Source organism: Desmodus rotundus, chromosome 12, assembly GCF_022682495.2.
Source record: "Desmodus rotundus isolate HL8 chromosome 12, HLdesRot8A.1, whole genome shotgun sequence".
NCBI classification, from domain to species: Eukaryota; Metazoa; Chordata; class Mammalia; order Chiroptera; family Phyllostomidae; genus Desmodus; species Desmodus rotundus.
The window spans coordinates 92553600-92568791 of record NC_071398.1 but is presented as its reverse complement, the minus strand read 5'-3'; the positions used below and the strand labels follow the sequence as shown (position 1 = coordinate 92568791).

Here is a 15192-nt window from a genome sequence, read left to right as displayed (position 1 = left end):
GGAATGAATTGCTAGTGAGAAAGTGAAGACGGGAAGTGTATTAGCCTTTTGAGGAACTTCCAGGCTGTTTTTCAAAGCACTGCATTATTTTATGTTCCCACCAGCAATGTAGGAGTGTTTTAATTTCTCCTTGTCTGGCCAATACTTGTCCTACCCCTTACAAAACTGTTTCTTTGGTACCAAGCTGGTACCACTCTTAATAGCGATTGTCGTTGCAATTATTGATAAATGCTTCTCTAGTTGCAGTACGGAAGAGCTGCCCCATCCAGCTCCCTGGAATAACACTTGCATGGGCTTCTTGCGTGCACAAGTCTCCCCCCACCAGCTCTATTGACATAAGTGACACGTAACATTCCATAATCTTAGTATGCACAATGGCCAACACTTGTTGTGCGTGTTTGATTATAGCTCTCCTAGCGCACAGGAAGCGATGTTTCGTTGTGGTTTTGATGTGCATTTCCCTGATGGCCCGTGATGTCGAGCATCGTTTCATGTGGTATTGGCTATTCGAATATCTTTTTTGGAAAAATGTCTGTTCAGATACTTTGCCCATATTTAAATTGGATATTTGTCTTTATATTGAGGTGTAAGAGTTCTTTATATATTTTTTCCCGATATTTTAGCTTGTCTTTTTATTTTCTTGATGACGCCCTGTTCTTTGCAGCAAAAAATGTCTTTCTAAAAATTGTGAAGTCCAATTTATCTGTTTCTTTAATGTTGCTTGTGTGTTTTGTTAGTCGCTGTTGGAGGGTCCATTCAGAGAATCTGATTTCCCATGCTGTCAGAACTGTGTCTTACCGTATCATATGATTAATACGGTTTTAATTACTGTGTGTATATATAGAGAGAGAGGGGTTTTTTTTCCTACTTAGCATTTTTTGTATAAATTTCTTTCTATGTATATTACCCATGCTTTATTTTTAAGAGCTGTCAGGTTTTGTGGTTGTACTGTAGTTTACACAGTCATCCGTTTTTGCTTGTTTGCTTTTCAACTTCATAGTGTAAATAGTGCTGGTAGGTGGCTGTATCTCCAGCAGCTTAACAGTTACATTTTTTTTCCTTAGGCAGGGTCGACATAACACAGTTGATAGCAAAGAAGAAACAGTTGACAGCAGAGGCAGAGGTAAGTACCTCCCTCGTCCAGAAACAGAAATGTAGAGTGTTAGGGTAAAGAGTTGTGTTCAGTACATTTTTAATGCTGAATTGCTTAAATAATTATTTGCCCTTCTTATGAGTTGACATTGTCCTGCTGTGGAACAGGAACGTAAGGTTTGCCACCTTGTCATCCTACCGAAGAACCAGGTTGCCCTTTTCTCTGCTGTCCCATCCATCACTGTCACTTTTCTGACTTTTACCAGCAAAACTTGGTTTTAGTGAACCATGTTAGAGTTGAACTTCTGTACGAATGTCTAAGTGCTTTGTGAAAGTAGCAAGGGTCATAGAAATAATAGGCTTCCCGTCAACGTTGAATCTGGATCTAGAAACAATCTGTTAGGAGTGTAGAAGAAATTTCAACTCAAAAACAACCACGTGGGGCCGTTCCAAGCCAGGCAAACAGTTCTGCAAGAATTGAGCAGTACCCCCAGGAAAGTCTGGAGGACAAGGAAGTGTTTTTAAAAATTTATAATCGAATGCTCTGTGTGCTTGGTGTAGGTTGACTTCACGTCCAAGGCAGCCTCCCTTTTTTCCGAGATTACGTCTAGAATTCATTGGCCAATGTGAATCCCTAAATATCCAGTGTTGTAGATGGAATAGTTCTGTTCTTACCTATTAATTTAGCTATATGTGCATGCATGCACATACACATTTATTTGGAATAACAGACGTAGATATTTTTAGCGTCCTATTTGAATGGGATTCTTGGACCCAATTTTAACGTGAAGACATGGGTTCCCTCCACACCAGTAAGCAGTTCTCAGATGCCAGCAAGGGCGTCGTCCCAGGAGTTCAACTGAATTTTGACACTGTCTCCCTGGAGATGAAAATCCAATCATGCAGGTAAAAAAGGTCTTAGTCCCACAAGATTGCCTTCCCCTTCCCGGTAACCTTGAAGCAAGCCTAGGTTACTTATGCTCCTGACATCTGGCCGCAGTTGGAGGTTCCAGCAACCCCCTCCAGCTCAATGCTGGTCACAAGTTCAGATACTCATCTGTAAGTCTGACCCACTGGCTATAGATCAGATTCCTTGGAGCTGATGAATTTGCCAGAATGGCTCGCAGAGCTCAGGAAAACCTGTTTACTCACTAGGTTACCAATTTATTACAAAGGATAAGAGTCACAGCCAGAGGAAGGGACATGTAGGGAGGCCTGAACAAAGAAGGATCTTTCCCCAGGCAGCCCAGGGCCTGGTGGGTAGAAGCATTTGGTTCTGCAGTGAGTACAGCTGGCCTCCTGGGTTTTACGGAGGTAGGGGTGGGACCGGGAGCTCCAAACCCCTGATCCAGTGACTTTCAACCTTCTTCATCTCATGGCACACATAAACTAATTACTAAGTATCTGCGGCACACCAGAAAATACACTTTTTTGCTTATCTAACCAAAAAAATGGGTATAATTTTGATTCATTTGTATCAGATGGCTATTGTTGTGTTGGCTGTTGTCATTTGTTTATTCGACAGCCTAAGGGAAAGCAGGTCAGTGCCCCTGATGAAACAGTCAGGAATTGCATGTTTTTTAAAAGTTCCTGCAGCACACTGGTTGGAAATCGCTGCTCTAATCATGCTTAGTTCTCCGGATGGCCCAGTTGTCACTCATCTTCCCTGGACAGTTTCCCCCCAATCTCTAAAGTGAGATTACTGGCCTAGCTGTCTGCGAGGTCCCCTTCAGCAATAGCATTCTGTGCCACGATAGTGCTGCTGACTTAAACTTTAGCTGCTAGCCCACTCTTTGCTGGTGTGAAGGGAACAGGCAGTCTGTAGGTCTTACTGGGGAGCTCTTTCAGCTCCACAGAGCCGGAGCTGTTAGGTGGAACACAGTGTGCCTAGTTACACAGGAGTTCAGATGAGCAATAAGTAGCTTTTTAGTTTTCATGCAATATTCGAGGCAGACTAAAAAGGTTATTTGTTATATCAAATTTAACTGGGTGTGCCTATATTTTTATTTGTGGAATCTGGCAGCCTACTGAGAATTGAAAATTTAGATATGTAGCTAGAGGAGCTCATAGCACCTAGAGCTGTGAGGAAGGTTGTCAGGCAGCAAGCAAGCCCTTAAGTCTGAAGGGAAGAGGAGTGAGCTAGGTGGTGACATTAGTAGGTTGACATCAGTGGGTTAAACTGGCTGAATCTCTGAAGGTCACTCTGGGTCTAAATGCTTTCATAAAAATGTTCGAAGTACTGAATTAACAAAAGCCCTGGTGCTAGTGGGGTCACAGGACATTGTGTAACCCAGTGCCATGACCTTGTGAAATCCTTAGAATAGTGATGTAACAAGACTTAAAAGACCTTGGAACAGTCCAAAGGAGTCATTTCACATGATTAAGTCCCAGCCAACTTACGTTAATAGGTAAATTAGCTTTGTTTTAACTTTGTTATTTCAGTTTTTTTCTTTTGGTTGCAAATAACAGAAACTCACTTTGGCTTACTTAAGCATATTTGATATTAATGTCTCAGAATCCTGGGAGAAGCTGGGTACTCAGACTTTGGAAAGGGAAAGGATTTTAGGAGCAGGAGTTCAGATAGTTCTGAATCTTTCAGTTATGAGGCGTCCAGCCCCTCTGCCCAAGCTCGGAGTGGCAGGTTACAGCAGGCAGAGCTGGGTGTTTGCGGGAGGGGCAGGACTCACACTGTGTGGCCCCAGCCCGGGCACAGGGTGCCTGTCCTCCCCCGTGGGCACGGTTTCCGGAGAAAAGAGACTGGAGAGAAGAGAAAAGGGAGTGACTTTATTACCAATATTTGTAGAACTTTTATTAATGTTCACAATTTTATAGAGGAAATGTTAGGTATAATGTAAAAATTTAAAGGATGAAAAATTCCTATTTCTACTTCTTAAAAATACCTACTTGTTGCAACATATTTCGTTGGCTTCTCATATAGCATTTCAAGTATTGTTTTTCACGTTAATACCTTATTCTGTTGCCCAACCGTAAATGGGCGAACCGGAATGAGCAAGATGCAGATGGCATATCTGCAAATGAGGACTCCCTTTCACGGTTGGCCACTCGTTTGAGTAGCCTCTTCTGAAAGCGTTTTTGGATAGTGTCCGTCTGCTTGATTTACCGGCAGACTCCTGGAGGAGAAGTCTTAAGTATTTTCTGCCCAGACAGTCTTATTACTTGTTAACTGCTAGGAATAACTGCTTTCTGGTTTCTGTGTTGAATGGTGGCTCATGAAGAATCGGAGGAGGGAGGTGAAGATGACGAGAAGCAGCTCAGTACACCATTTGTGCAGTGAATCCACCTACGTAGATTAAGATGAATGTGTTTCAGCTCATTAAACTGATGAAAATGTAGTACAAAGAATATTGTTGTCAATTTAAATTGGGAGACAGCCAGTATGAATTTTATTTTAAATAAAAAGGGATTATATATAATTCAGAGCTCTAATCTCATTAGTTTTTGCTTTATCTTGAACCTTTGGCTTCCTCTATTAAGGACTGTGCAATAATTATGCTTAAGACTTATTGCCAAACAAGTTTTCTTTCTCTTCTCAATGTGGGAGAGCTGATTACCATGCACTATTTGGGACTGTAAACCTCTTCTACATCTATTCTTTCAAGTGAAATGTTTGGAAAAGAGTAAGCTAAATAACACCTTACCTTTTATGAGGTAACCTGCCATTTTCCGGCTACATGTATATCATTGACTTTAGGTTGAGGGGTTTGCTGTTCCGCCTTATGGTGCTAATTATAGAGAAAATATTTCAGATACAGTACAGTGGAGCACAGTATAATGTAATGTGAACTCCTGAGGTTCTGATCCTGGTTGTATAGTTTACAAGTTCTGTAACCTTGGGCAGATCACGTCACTTGACTTGTTCAAGCCTAGATCTCCCATGTGTAGGAGGAATTATACTGCCTGCTTCAAAGATTCTTTTAAGACTAAAAATAATATATAAAAGCCCCCAAGACAGCATCTAGCATAATAGCAGTCATTCAATAAATAGTAGCCATTACCAACAATAAAAGTGAGTGAATTTCCCTTCATAGCTTCTAGAAAGAAATCAGAGCTAGGTGTTTTTTTTAACATAACTCCTTCCTGCTTTATGATAGACACTGAATAAGCCCGCAGTGGTGTGGATAGGAGTTAAGGGGCCATGGGTTGGTTTCAAAAGCCGTTTGGAAATATATTTAACACCCACAGTCTTTCCAGGTGCTTTGCAGGGAGCTGGGTGTACAGTGATTAACAAACAGACATGGTGTTTAAAGTCAGGTGGGGGAGGCAGGCATGAAGACACCAAAAAATAGATACATAGAAATCGGAATCGTTTTAAGTGCACTGAAGGGAAAGAGTAAGATGCAGTGACTTCAGGGTGACTTGTTAGAGGGAGGCCTCTCTGGAGGAGTCGGTTTAGTTTCAGACCTAATCACTGTGTTGTTCCCCATTCCATTGTGTCACCTGTTTTGCCCAAAAAGGTCAGGTTTCTGGCTCCGAGCCACTACTAGGTTAAAGGGTTCTCTGTGCAAAGCCAGGCAGTGACTCAGAGACACAAGTAACTCATGGACTGGCAATCCGGCCGTGTGGTGTCAGAGGCTGCGTCTCGCCGTGTGTTTCTGTCAGCCCACTTTTAGTTTTTTCATGCCTTGGTTTCTTTGAAAGGGTTGCTTTTATCTATCCATAAATGACCCTGCTCTTTCTCACCGTAAGATTCATTCCAAAATAACCTCTGCTTGGAACCCTTTCTGGAAGACCTATCTTTCTAAAAGGCAAGTCTGAACGTGTTTATAAACCTTGTGCTTAAAGCAGCGGTTTCCAGTTGCCCTTAGGATAAAATGAAAACTTACTAAAATGACTTAAAGATCCCTCACGATCCAGTCCCTTGACCCGGTTTGTCTGGCTTCACACTGGTCCCCAGGTGTGACTTCTCTGTGTGCCCCAGCCAGAGGGTCTTTGCCTCATGGTGGTTGTTCCCCGTACCTAGAATCTGAGAGGTTACCCACTTTGGCTACTTATTTTAAAAAATGCGATTTGAGTTCTAAAATATAATAATTCTGTGTAACAGATTATTTAAGCACCTGCTTTTTCAGTCGACTGCTTGCTTGCTTCCGGTGTCCTTCTGTCCATTGGCCATGGGCTGGGTGAAATGAACAGAGATGAGATTGGGAAGACAAGCAAATTGGAAAGCCTGTCACCTTCATCCTCCTTTTCAGGTTACTGATAAAAATTAGACATTACTCAGATTTGTTGTGATCACACTTTGAAGTTCTAATCAAGGCCAGTTCGATATTGTAGAAGGACTCGGAAGTGGGCAGAGTGGAACGTTTCCTGTGTTGTCTTTTCCACACCCCTCCTAATTTCCATCAGTATTTGTAACCGTGGAAGGAGGTGGCTAAGGAAACTTCCCAGTGTCACAGCAGTGTCCTTCCTTGTCTCCCACAGACTTCCTCAGAGAAGAAAGGCATTGCAAAATGAGCGTTAGGCACCTGGTTAGTAAAATGCTGTCTGTAGGAATGTGGTGGATTTAAATAGTTACCTTTAATAGTAGTAGCACTGAATGGCGGAGTTGGCTTCCACTGCAGTGTTACTGTACGTTATTTTGTTTCTGTCGTTAGAGGCTGAGTGGGGAGGAGTTGGAGCCACAAATATCTGTAGAGCGATAACTATGTCAAGTACTGTTCTGTGTGTTTTTTCTTTTTGTTTTGGGCTTTTTTAAAAGCTCACATGACAGTTTAACAAATTAGATGTTATTCATCCCAATTCTACACAGATGTAACAGCTCAGACAAATGGAATCGCTTGCCCAAGGCCACACGCAAGTGGTGGAGGCAGAATTTGAACCCAGGTCTGCCTGGCTGACGACTCGTATTTCTCTTACTCCTTTGTTATCAGCACTAAAGGCATCCTTTTCCTTATTATTGTACTAGCTCAAGTATGGATTTGTGGACTGCTCGCCTATAGCCTTCTCTGCAGGAGAAAAGGACGTGAACTAACACTTAGATAGGGACCTTCTAGCTCCGCACACACAAGCAGCGTTCTGCACTGCCTGCGGTACCAGAGGCTGGAGCCAGGGATGGCGGAGGGAGGTGGTGAAAGAAAAGGTTACCAAGGAGACATCTGTTACCACCTTGTTCTAGTCCTCACGTATTGAGATACCGGTGGTTTTTATTTTTGTGCTTTCTTGTTTGGCTCTCCCATCACTCTCAGCTGTCCTGTGTGGCATTCACTGTGCAATTGATGAGTTATGTCTTCCCTCATCAGTAGACAGTGAGCTCTGTGAGGATAGGCTGCGTGCGACTTGTTCACCAGCTCAGGTGCTGGGGAGCAGAAGTGCTCCTTGGGGTCCGAATCTGTTCAGCCCCTGCGATCCGATAGTGAGTTGGGATAACAAGGGACACCCTCTGTGGGAAGACTGTAAAAGAAGTAAAGGTAGGCGTTCTACAGTAGGAGGGGAAAGGAAGGGAATAGGAGGAAGGAGACAAGAAAAGAGTACAATTGATAAGAAGGATGGGGGTAAGGAGATTGCTGTAGGGTTTCTCAGAACGTGACTAGAAGTCCCAAGTGCATCCTTGGAATGTATGGCACAGGCTCATCTGGGGGGAGCTCATCAAGAAGGCACAAGGCCTCGTGCCGTAGGAGCTGACTGCTGTGTTCATCCTGAGTTGGGTGGATTAGGGCCTGATTTTAGCAGCTTTTAGTGACATTTATAGACATTCATTATGGGGTTTTTTTTTGTTTTTTTTTCATGGTTCTGGTCTACTTAACCCAATACTCAAGTTGGGAAGGAGGCTGGTTCCAGAGTACGAGGAATCCTCGCTGAGAGAACTGGCTGGCCTCCCTTTGCCACGTCCCAAGATGCCAGACTTCATTGTCACTGTTGAGTAAAGCATCAGTGGGCTGACGGATAGGGGTGAGGGGTCAAGTGTTAAGACCTTACATGGTTTAGACGCCCTCCTGCCACCTCCCTGTTCTTTCCTGACCTCCCTTCTTATCACCCCTTTGCTTGGCTGTGAAGGCCTGCTTGTTGCTATTTACGGAACGTGCCAAGGGGGTTCCTGCTTCAGGGCTTTTTACACACGTGCTGCTTTCTTCTTAGTCCTTTCCACAGAGATCCACCAACTTCTGTCCACTTAACCCCTTCACATCGTCACTGTCCTCTCATCTTCAGGCTTGCCGTACCCTCTCTGTAAAAAATACTGTCCCCGCCCCCCTTAATTTCTTTGCATGACACCAACTGGCCTACTTTATGTCCCGTAAACTCCGGGAGCACGGGGACTCGGCTCTGTTCCTTGCTGTGCCTCCTGCGCCCAGAGCAGTTTTCAGCACCCGGTCCTTAGGGGAAGGGACACATTCTTTCCCTTCTCTCAGTGTACTTCCACACGGGACGTTTTCGTAGTTGGGAAAAGCCCTTCCTGTGTTACTCAGTCCGCTTCTAGAGAGTAAATGAGAAAAGAACCTTTTTTCTTCATGTCATTTTGCGGGGGCCGGGGGTAGTTGTGTTTTGGTTTGGGAAATATCCTATTGAAAAATTTCAAAACGAAGAGGGACATATAATTGAAATGGAACAAGCAATAGGAACTAAAATAAAGTACTATTAGATAACCTTAATCTGAAAAACTTACTTTATTATTTTTTTAAAATAATTTTATAAAAACCATTTTTCTTCCAGGGAACATGCTGCTGTATTTTGTCCTTAAAACCAGACTGCAACATTTACATTTTCTGTTTTGACTTCTACTCTCCGATCTCTCTGCTTTGTGTCACATTGCCTCCTTCTGCCGCTTTTCACTTAAAACTAAGTCCTGTTCTTCAAGGTTTCAGCTCAGTCCCCAACTCAGAAAGACATTTCCAATCGTCTCATCCTTGTTTCTTTGTTGGCTGAACTACTATATGTTTTTAAGTTTTCGCTGATGGTTATATTGCTCTGTGAAACTCCTCTGTGTGGTATTTATTCGCGCCCATCTGCCACTTCCCATCTCTGTCGGCTCTGTGGGGAAGGCGGGGCCTGAGTGTATTCTCACTGGCCCCGAAAGGCGCTGGGGGAGCAGTTTGAAAAGCCTCATATATATTGTCATTAGGTACATTGATTTTTTTTTGGCTTTATTTTTAAAGGTCATGGTCAAACTCTTACAATAGACCCTAGAAAATGCTACTTCAGATATTTTAGGCTTAGCCTAAGTAATTTACTTAAAGGAAAGAGGAATTTTTTTGCATTGAAGAATTAGTAAGTAACACTTTGTTTTCTTTTATGTAGATGAGTCCTGCCAATTTAAAAATAGCAACATTTATAATTTGAGCATCCACAGTAGGTGGCCTGTTTAATCTGAAGAAATGTTGCTTTTGCTTCATACTTTTCAAAAACTGTATGTTAAAAATAGTCTGGGACGAAATATACAAGAGTTTTATATTACGAAAATATGTTTAGGGTTAGGTAAACATACAGCTATGGAGGTAGGAATGGGCATTATCATGTAAATGTTGGTAATGTACAGAAATGACATGATCTAAACTATAAACAGTGGGTACTTGGGTGAAGGGGATGCTTGAGGAGAAAGGGGACGTAAAGTTATACTCATACTGATTTTTACTTTTGGTCGTTTTCCGGATAAAAATTTGAAGAGGGAAAAAATACTGTCATCTTTGTCATTTCTGTTGTTCTGGTTTTGTATATTATTTGCAGTTCCTTTAGTAGGTGATTACTTTGCCATCTTGATTTGTGCTTCAAGTGGTATTTTAAACGAGAGAAATCATTTTTCTTTTACTCCTGTGAACTCACCTAAAATGGATTTCTTTGATCCAGCTCTCTTTAAGAGAACCCTTGAGAAAAATGTTAATAACTCATAAGCATGTGTTCGAATGTTTGTTTTAAACTTTTAGAAGTTGAAGCCATATTTTATGAGGGAAGTTGGCACTCACTTTGACGATTTTGTGACCAATCTCATTGAAAAGTCAGCATCGCTAGACAGTGGCGGATGCACTCTCACGACCTTCTCTGTCCTTGAGGGGGAGAACAACCACAGAGCGAGGTGAGTGCGGCACGAGTTTCTGTGGGTGCAGGCGTTTGCGCTGGGGCAGCGTGGCGGCCAGAATGCGGGCGGTGGAGGTGTGAGTGCCCGGGCCCACACCCTGGCGCCCCTTGTCGTTAGCTGTGCGTGGCTTTGGGCAAATTATTTGACTACTGGAAGGGCGGCTTTCGTCATCTTAATACGTGGATTATCACAAATGTGCATACTTAAGACTCTGCTGGCACTTGGGTGCTTTTCATTTAACCCAGACATGGACCCTGTGAGGTGGGTACATAGCTCCCTGCCTGTTACAGATGAGGAAACTGAAACACAGAGCAGTGGGCTGTTGCCCAGCGTTCCACAGCAGGGGTTTGAACCCAGAGCCCTGAGTCCTTGCTCTTCACCACACCGTTACACTGCTTCTCAGTTGCACTCTCTGTAATGTTGTTGTAAAGTGCGTTAGCATGTATTTTTCCAACTGGTCAGTCATCCAGAGCATGGAGGGAAGGCTGTCAAAGGCCAGTGTGTGCTGATTTGCCATCCTGTGCTTTCCGTGGCTTTACGCTCCTGTGGTCTCTGTCCCGCCTGTCCTGGAGGACAGTTCTAACCAAGCACAGTCAATGGAAGTGCCAGCGGTACTGCAGAAGGCCCCAGAGAAGATGACCGTGCTAGATGCTAACAGATGTCAGGAGCTGGAGGTAGCCTTTAAGATCAGGAGGTGGTTGGGGATTGCAGAAGTCCTTTGACATTGCAGAGGGTATCATAAATATCAGTGCATTTTTGAGAACAGATCAGTAACTGTGTGAACTAGAATAAGTGTGGCTGGGGGCTTGTCTGGGTGCTTAGGGGGAGAAGCAGGAGTGCTTGTCGGTGTGACGTCAGGAACTCTGGCGCCTCACTTAGGTGTGCCTCACGGCTCACGCCCCCTCTCCAGGTAGGTCTCTGCCGCCTCAGCACTGTCCAGAGGGCGCAAATGAGGTGACATGCATAGAAGGCTATGACGTGCATAGAAGGCTTCCGGGAGAGGCAGTTTATTAATTTTACCTGCTGTAGTAGGTGATATTCTTTCTCTCATTCTTAGGTTTAAATTCTTATAACACTTGAAGTACTTAGATTTTGTTTTAATTTTTGCTCTTCCCAGAGACCTGAGAGCACCTCCAGAACATGGAAAGATTTTTGTTTTAAGGCGATCCCTCTTAGAGTGAGTATTTTTAGTGCCTTTGTTAATTATTAGTTTGAATTTAAAAACACTATTCTTTTTTAGGAATCACTGCTTAATCTGTGCATGTTTAATTACTTTGTTGTGTATTCATAGAAATCATTCATTTCCATACTTCAGTGTGTCTCTTTGCTCTTTCTTTCTGATCTCCTAACTCTGCAATTAGTTTATTGGAGCTGTTAGGAATCGGAATGGTTCGCTGTCCTTTGATAAATTCCTTGAAGTTGTGCTGCAGAGAACTGGTTACCCAAAGCACTAGAACAAAGTTTTCTATTTAGGTTAACCACTTCAAGAGAGTTTTGGTATTGCTGCCTTCTTGTATATTGATTTTAATTTTTTTTTATCCTCACTGGAGGACATGCTTGGGGAGAGGGGAAGGGAGGGAGAGAAACACCGATTGGTTACCTCTCGATGTGCCTCAACCAGGACGGAACCCGCACCTAGGTGTGTGCCCTGACCAGGAATTGAATCTGTGGCCTTTTGGTTTATGGGACAATCCTCCAACCAACTGAGCCACACCTGCCAGGGCTTGATACATTAATTTTTTAATCTATTCTTTGGCTAGCCATCTTAGAGATTTGATAGTTTTATCAGACTTAGTTATTTTAAACCCTTATTGTGTATAAAAAACCATCAAGCAATGGAATTAATTGTGGTGACATCATTTGTGAACTGAGAAATGAAAGGTGCACTTTGAGTATGTAATTAATATTTCTCCTGTATAATGTTCTCTGAATAGATCATTCATTCATTCATTCATTCATTCCATTAGAATACTGCTATAATTTAACCTGCTTAGTGTGGGTCACCTGAAATAGTTGGGCTGGCGACTCTTATGTGATTAATGTGCTTTTCTTTTAAAATACATTGTATGGCCCTGGCTGATGTGGCTCAGTGGACTGAGTGCTGGCGTGTGAACCAAAGGATCGCTGGATCGATTCCCGGTCAGGACCCATACCTGGGTTGCGGGCCAGGTCCTTGGTTGGGGAAGTGCAAGAGGCAACCAACCACACATCGATGTTTCTCTCCCTCTCTTTCTCCCTCCCTTCCCCTCTCTCTGAAAATAAATAAATAAAATCTTTGAAAAAAAAGATCAAAGTAGATAGTAAAAGCATTTGTATGGACTTATAAGGTGGTAGTTGGTTATCATCAACATTATATAAATGCAATCTTTACATCTTGGAAATAGATAGGGAGTGGAATGTAAGAATAGGTTTTTTAAAAAAAGTTTTTTAGCATTTGAAATAAATGATTTCTGTGTTCCCTGTTTTCAGTGAATGGCCTTTTGCCTACCTTAGAAAACGGAGGCTTCTTGTAGGTTTTCAAGACTGCACAAAAGAAGCATTATTTTATCGGAAAGAGCCTTGTCCTAAGTTCTTCCATTAAGTTCCTTGGTCATGTCATTTACTGTCTCTACTTCAGATTTACCGTTCTGTGATTACTGTTTGAGAGGTTTTTGGAGGGTGGATTAAGGACCTTCTGGACCAATTTAAAGTCTTTAATATATGGTGTTTTAAAATCAAATAACAGATTATTCATTTTATTTGTTTGAATTACATTTATAGTGAGCTGTTCGAGGTGGACCACATCAGAACAATATATCACATGTTCATTGCCCTCCTCATTCTCTTTGCCCTCAGCACACTTGTGGTAGATTACATTGACGAAGGAAGGTAAGATAAGAAGGATGGCTGGCTAGTTGACTCATGGGATGCTGGGAGTGTTCACTATATTTAAATTTTGGTAGAGGGTGATTGGGTTAAATCTGCTTCAGGAAATTCCAAAGCAGCTGATTAGAGGTTGAGGTTCCTCGCTCTTAAAAAATACAACTAAGAAGAAAATTAGAAGTTTCATTACTTTTATTTTTTAAATGGTCTATTTGGAGACACTATAATTAGTAGTTTCTAGGTAATTTTCCTAAATGGGAGAATTTTGTATATATGACTTATCAATTTTTCTACTATGGTATGCATTTCAGGTTGGTACTAAAAATAAGTAACTTATTAGAATTTAACATTTAAGACACATGATATTTTTTTTAATATAAAAATCAAATTGTAACTATAAAAAAATGACTGTGTGGTAACCATACACTGAATTGTATGCTTTATTAGAAAATTAAATTTTGAGGTAATGTTATATTAATAGAATTTTTAATTATGCCTATTTTCTTCTGAAAAATCTTTTGTACCTAACAGTGATTGCTATTTCAATACTTTAAATTTAAATATTAACTTTACCATAGAATATGTTAGAGTTTAGAATGTATTAATGTGAGACTCTAACCTTTGAGAAGTTCAAAGTCTTCCTATTTTGGTTGTCTTAGGCGTTTTATGTTCAAAGACTGTGCTAGCTTAGGGCTCTTAGGAAGTTGGCTGGAATACACCATGAAGCAGTCTCACAAGTCGCTTCCTGTCTAGCACAGCTCAGTGACTTCCACGTACTAATGTTGCTGGGTTTCCTAAAGTCGAGTTGGGGGCCTGAAAGTTTTGAATTCCATGAATCAATGCGTATTTTAAAAATGTGCTTTTGTGTCTTTCCTCTGTGCTTTTTCTCCCCAGGTTGGTCCTTGAGTTCAGTCTTATGTCTTACGCTTTTGGGCAGTTTCCTGTTGTGGTGTATACGTGGTTGGTCATGTTCTTGAGTGTGCTTTCAGTGCCCTATTTCATCTTTCAACGCTGGGCCAGAGGCTACGGGGAGAGCGATCACCCAGTGGTCCATACGCTCTTCCATGGCTTGCTGTTCATCACCTTCCAGTCTCTGGTTCTCGGGTGTGGGCCCACATACGTGGTGTTAGCGTACAAGCTGCCCCCAGCGTCCCGGTGCATTGTTATATTTGAACAGGTAAGGTTCTGCGCGTGCCCAGTGCAGAGCTGTGCTTAGTTAAGATGATGACCGTAACAACTCTAATGTTGTCGTTCTTCTAGTCACGTACTGCTGAGGGTCTGTTATTTTTAGTAGTGTCAGTTGGATAAATTCCTATATCTGGCGCGTTTGCAATTATCTAAAATTAAAATGTTAAACTAGTTCATCTCATCTCATAAATTTGTTCTAGCTTTAGTGTTCTCTGATTTTTCATAATCGAAATCATATTGGACTCTCCTGGATGAGTTCAAATTTTGTTCCTGAATTCTTTTCGTAGTAGTTACCTATACTATAAAGTGTTTTTGTAATTAAAAGCCCTTCGAAATGTCAGATGCATTGTTTTGTCATGTAACTGTTCCCATCCGAAGCGTGGATTTATTTTGTTCATGCTCCCTTCAGATTTTCTCGTGTCGCCTGTCCATATGCTGCGTTTGACTGATGGAAAGGACCGTGACAGCAGACTTTCTTTGAATAGGCTTTTACTTTCTTTATTTTCAATATACCTGTGATAGCACTTTTAGATGCAAAATAATGCGTCAGTAGTGTGTCCTTCTTCAGAGGTTTTTCATTTTGCTTTATTTCATAAAAGTGAGTTGGAGTTGGTATATGCAATAGTAAAACACTCTTTATGTGACTGTAATCTCCTGTTCTGGAGCTGCTTATATGAGAGAAGACAAGGATGGAAAATCATCTTTTTCTCCCTTTCCCCTTCTTTTTTAGATCCGTTTTATGATGAAGGCCCATTCATTTTTGAGAGAAAATGTGCCTCGGGTACTAAGTTCAGCTAAGGAGAAATCAAGTATGTGATTCTATTACATCAAAGGATTATTCTTAGGGTATTTCAGCCTTTGGAGTTTCCTGGGATGGCATATTACATTTTGCAGAATTATGTTTGATTTTAAGTATACAGGCTCCACATTGATTTGGAAGACTGTCTCAATATTTCCTGATTGTTTCTGTCTTGCCTTGGGACCTGCTTTTTAAAACACGGATCATTCGACACTTGCAAGTCTGT

General features: G+C 41.8%; 1 protein-coding gene across 1 annotated transcript in view; it reads left to right on the top strand.

The window, feature by feature from the left end:
• Nucleotides 1-15192, top strand: part of SOAT1 (sterol O-acyltransferase 1) — a 47012-nt gene that overhangs the window by 22867 nt on the left and 8953 nt on the right. The window contains exons 3-8 of the mRNA XM_024553017.4: nucleotides 1065-1123; nucleotides 9966-10114; nucleotides 11235-11294; nucleotides 12878-12985; nucleotides 13874-14156; nucleotides 14898-14976. Of these exons, the coding sequence (XP_024408785.1) occupies nucleotides 1065-1123; nucleotides 9966-10114; nucleotides 11235-11294; nucleotides 12878-12985; nucleotides 13874-14156; nucleotides 14898-14976 (738 nt within the window). The remainder of the gene's footprint in view (nucleotides 1-1064; nucleotides 1124-9965; nucleotides 10115-11234; nucleotides 11295-12877; nucleotides 12986-13873; nucleotides 14157-14897; nucleotides 14977-15192) is intronic.